Here is a 5,466-nt window from a genome sequence, read left to right as displayed (position 1 = left end):
ATGTATGTATGTATGTACCCAGAGCTCCTGGAAACCAAAACAAATTCCTTGCGTGTTTGTGCATACTTGACCAATAAAGCTCATTCTCATTCTTTCATAAGAACACATTACAGTAATACACCTCTGTTCTGTTTAGTACATTATGTTCTGTAAATTTACATTCACATTTATAACATATGCACATATTAACATAAACAGAGATAAGGCTTATTTCAGGTGTAATATAAGCAGATTAACATTCAATGCATATTTTCTACTAAAGGAATCAAATTGTTTTGCAAATGTCATTGACTCTGAGACTCACAAGAGTTCAGAGTTTAGTCTACCTTTATCTCTTCCATGATATAACCATGTGCATAAATGACTTTTGTTCCTATAAATCACATGGCCATAATAAAGGCGTTGCCCTCAGTATAAAAACACCTGATGATCTATTTGTCTGCAAGAGTTTCAAGTCAATTGAACAAGAAAGCTTCATTAACACAGTGAGTAGCTCCATTATAAAACTGAATTATTGCCTGATTACTGTCAGTATCTCTCTATATTCATAAGATTATTGATTAAATTAATGTTTTTTTTTACACAATGACATGCTTCTTTAAAACAATGTCTTTTGTGGAAGAAATAATTTTGTTTTGTATTTTATTTAGCAACAACCTGCTTGGTAACCTGGAAGACTTGCCAGCTTGAAAACCATTTGTGAAAAATACTCAACTGTCATCGAAAGAGTAAGAAAAGAATCATGCGAACAATAATAAGTTAATCAATTGTGGCATAAAATGAATTTAGTTGTCTTTATTGAATGGGCTTTCTCGCTGAACTAAGCAAGCAAACATCATACATATACTGCATTAACACATGATCTGTGCAGTTTTTGTTAATTTGTTCTGTGTTTAACATTGCAGGAAAAACATGGCGAGTTTAGACAAAGAGTTGTGCAAAATTACTGAACTCATCGAGAAAAGCACCATAATTGAAGAAAGAAATCCTGCTCGATACCGACTAAAACTGATTACACATGATTTGGATCCATCTGAACCATACAGAAAAATGACCTTTGGTAAGAGAGACTCAAAGAAACCCCATAAAACCCTTCTGATGGTTGGAGAAACAGGAACAGGAAAAACAACCCTGATCAATGCTATAGTCAACTACATGTTGGGTGTAAAGAGAGAAGACAAGGTTTGGTTTGAGATCACAGATGATCAGGGTAACCAAAAGTCAGTGCACAGTCAGACCTCCATCATTACAGTTTATGGGTTTTATCTACAAGAGAGTAAAACTGATTTAACAATCATTGACACACCAGGATATGGAGAAACTGGAGGAGTTGACCTTGATAAGAGGATTGCCATAAGTTTACATAGCCTAAGTAAATCTGCAGAAGGGGTTCATGAAATACATGCAGTGTGTCTAGTGGTTAAAGTAACACAAAAGCAACTCTCTGACAGACAACAATATATTTTTGATGCTGTCCTGTCCTTATTTGGAAGAGATATTGCTGAAAACATTGTCTTGCTCTTCACATACTCAACTGGAGCTCCACCTAAAAAAGCCCTGACGGCAGTAAAAGAGGCTAAAATAAAGTGTGCAGTAAATGACAAGAAAAAGCCAGTGTATTTCCTGTTTGACAACTGTCAGTCAGATGCTGCTGATGAAGAACAAGAAATGATCCAGGAGCAATCATCAGAAGACTTTAAGGAAAAATCATGGAATCTCAGTCATAATGGAATGATGGGATTTTTTACGTTTCTTGAAAACATAAAACCAAAAACCTTGCACATGACTCAAGAAGTTTTGCAGAAACGGAAGCAGTTGGAAGCAAATGTCTCCAATCTACAGCTACGCATTCAAGTGATGGACCAAAAGCAAAATGAGCTGAAACAAACTCAAGCAGCTCTGGAGAAGAACAGGAAATATGTAGAGGAAAATAATGACTTTGAGTATGAAGCTAAAGTTTCATATAAGGAGAAGATTCCCATCAGTTCAGAATTTTGGCACTTGACCAAAGAGGCGACATGCTGCACCGTCTGTCAGGAGAACTGTCATTATCCAGGATGCTGGTGGGTCAGAGATCTCTCATGGTGCAGCGTGATGAAAAAGAATCACTGTACAGTGTGCACTAATAGATGCCACTACAGCAAACACGTCAAAGAAGCAACAATATATGTACCAAAGACAAAGAAGGAGAAGAGGACATATGAAGGTTTAAAGAAGGAATATGATGGTAAGATTGGAGACGGTATGTCTTTGGTCAATAAGCTGGAAGAAGAACTGCAAGAATTAGAAAAAGAGAAAATAAAGCTGTTAAATGAAGCTTATTACTCTGTGGAAAGTCTGGAGATGATTGCACTCAACACTGATTCTCTGCTCACACTCCTGCACATTGATTTTCTGATTGTGAAGTTGAAGGAAATTAATGAGCCTGAAAAAGCTAAAAAATTAGAAGACATCAAGAAGAGAGCAGGAGAAGCCAACACTGAAGGATTGAAATACATAAAAAGGCTTCAGCAAAAATAATATATATTGAAAATTAAAGCATAAAAATTCCTGATGTCAACTGATAATGTTGTGCAAGGTTTTTTCTGCACCAAAAGCAGTCAGAGTTTAGTTTCACATAACCTGTAAAGGTGTCCTTTTTTTCCCGTATTGTACCTTTTAAGAATTTTATGTAAATGGTCTTTTTGCTATTACTGCTTAACCTCTTAACATCTAAAACCAGTGCTTCTAACCAGCTGCACAGTGCTAACTTGCTTTTAAAGACCACTGGTTCACAGTTTTTACACCCTGCATTGTTGACTGTTTACACATTTTGTATGTTTATTAAATATATGTTTGCATTTTATTTATCATTTAAGGATTTAATATTAGATTAGGTATTAAATAATCTAATATTTTTTTTAAAGGTGTTGTTGTTACATGTATAATGTCAAAATCCATATTAAGGTCTTGTATCATTTCCCCAAGTAATCACTCCCTTCAGTCTTCTGAATGGTTTCTATGTTTAATACGTTCTTATAGTACTATATATTACATAAATTGCAAATAATATAGATTTCATTAACATTAGTCCACTATATATGTAATTCATACATATATATATATATATATAGTGTTCCTGAGGCTCAGAGGTAGAGCATTGCGTTAGCAGCACAAAAGGTCGTGGGTTCAATCCCAGGGAACACACATACTAGTAAAAAATTTTATAGTCTGAATGCACTGTAAGTCGCTTTGGATAAAAGCATCTGCTAAATGCATACATTTAAATTTATATATTTCAGGTAGCACTTTCTTTTACAGTACGTGTACTTCCCTGGTACATACATGGTAAATATCTTGTACCTACAGGCAAATGAGTGGTAACACAAGGTACTTACCTGAAGTGTATGTACATGGTAACTAATAAGAAACACAGCTGTACTTAAGAGTCGTACATGCATGGGAATTATTTTGTACATACAGACACGTGTGCGTAATAACGGTCACTTACAGGTAGTGTCTGTACATGGTAACTAATAAGAAACACAGCTGTACTTAAGAGTCGTACATGCATGGGAATTATTTTGTACATACAGACACGTGTGCGTAATAACGGTCACTTACAGGTAGTGTCTGTACATGGTAACTAATAAGAAACACAGCTGTACTTAAGAGTCGTACATGCATGGTAATTATTTTGTACATACAGACAAGTGTGCGTAATAACGGTCACTTACAGGTAGTGTCTGTACATGGTAACTAATTAGATTCTTTACTGTACTTACTAATGTATATACATGGTAAATATGTAGTAGTTAGGGACAAGTGGATACAAACAGGCACGTCCTTAAAGTATCCGTATATGGTAACTAATGAGGCACATAACTGTACATACTAACATGTACATGGTAAATGTGTAGCACCTACGGAAAAATGTGGTATTATGTGGTAACAAACAAGACACATACTGTACTTGTTTTATACGGTATGCTTGGTAAGTCCTAACCTTACACAATAAAAAGAGGACTATTTTTCAGTTGCTTGTATAGGACTGTTAATGCTAAATTGCTCTCCACAACAGTGCTTACAAATTTGAAGAACTGGTAATTCCTGTGTAATGTTTACGTAAAATGGTACACTTTATTTTACAGTCCTATTTCCAATATACTTCCTATGTACGTACTGGTGTATGTACCTATTAGTTAATGTACAGAATAAGTTATATGGTACTCAAGTTGGGGGGTATAAACATGGACCAAGGTACTTATTGAGTAATTGATGGTACGTGCCATTGCAGTTTGGACTTTGGAAGTTGGTTGGGAACACGGTAGTAACTGTGCAGCACTGCATAGTGTTAATACTTAGCAGGCTCAGTCCTTTTAAATAGGGATTTAGACACATGCCAATCAGGAGTTGCAAGTGCAAATATGAGTCTGGTAGCTACTGTATAATTTGCCGATAGAGCAGAGGACCCAAATGCGAAATTTCCCTACACCAATCAATTCTCAATTGGAAATGGTGAGGGACCAGGTAAAATAGAAATTTACTTTGATGATCTGCTTGTTCAAGGCATTCAAAAAGACTGGAGCAGAATGGTTAAAAGGGAAAAGAAGAAGAAATGCAGAGGGAGACAAGACGGGACATCAACTACTGCGCAGCAGCAGTTCATCTTTAAAATAAAGAAAATAATTAAATGTCTGCGAAAACAGGAGAATTTGAATAGGAAAATGATGAGAATGCTGAAGGAATTGTTTGATGTGGCGAATTTTAATTTGGAGTTGCAATCGTTAGCAGATGAGATTAGATCTTTGAAGTTACAGACATCTGCCATGACATCTGAAAAGCCTTAAAATGCAGTATTAGAATGTATATCCTGTTAGGGTTTTTGCTCAACAGCTAAAACTGCCACGTTTGTATACTTTTTGCTTACTATACAACGATTGTACAAGAAGGAGCATTTTGCAATAGAAATGTTGCAGAATGGATCTTCTTTCTTAAAATGTATTGTGATATATTTTATCTTATCTTAAAGAAATGTTGCGAGATAGTTTAGCAACTGCTATTTGCTTAGTTTACGCCTTTTAAATATGTTGTAACTGTTTAGATTAAAAATAGAGATAGATTAGCTTGCTTTTCTAGAAAGATGCTGTAATAATGTTATATGAACTTATGATACTATGAGTTTGCTAACTGTGTCAAAGGTTGCATTTCCTGAAGTGCGTAGTCATAGCAACCCATGCTCTGCTCACACAAAGAGCACTGGGTGTGTGCGTGTGTGTTGTCTGAATATGGAGAAACGGAAAAGAGAAGACGTTTTTCATTCATGACTATAAAAAGATATGTTTGGAGCACATTTGTGCCGCAATTCGGGGTGAAGACTTTCCGCTCTTTACTTTGTACTTTTTTAATACTTATGAGTTATTGTTTTTAATAAAGCGAAACCATTTCTAATGGTGATGCGTTAAATTACTTTCAAACAAGACAAGA

At 35.4% G+C, this 5,466-nt stretch overlaps 1 protein-coding gene across 1 annotated transcript; it reads left to right on the top strand.

Moving 5' to 3' along the window:
• Positions 1–454: 454 nt before the first annotated feature.
• On the top strand, positions 455–2,520 carry LOC107754394 (uncharacterized). Its single transcript, XM_016570808.1, has 3 exons — positions 455–485; positions 651–728; positions 906–2,520. The coding sequence occupies exon 3, from the start codon at positions 913–915 to the stop codon at positions 2,518–2,520; it is 1,608 nt and encodes a 535-aa protein (XP_016426294.1). The 5' UTR covers positions 455–485; positions 651–728; positions 906–912.
• The last annotated feature ends 2,946 nt before the right edge of the window (positions 2,521–5,466 follow it).

Source organism: Sinocyclocheilus rhinocerous, unplaced genomic scaffold (assembly GCF_001515625.1).
Source record: "Sinocyclocheilus rhinocerous isolate Xijiao unplaced genomic scaffold, SAMN03320098_v1.1 scaffold2337, whole genome shotgun sequence".
Taxonomy (NCBI): domain Eukaryota; kingdom Metazoa; phylum Chordata; class Actinopteri; order Cypriniformes; family Cyprinidae; genus Sinocyclocheilus; species Sinocyclocheilus rhinocerous.
Note: the sequence above shows the minus strand (reverse complement) of the source record. Positions and strands in the feature narration are given on the sequence as shown.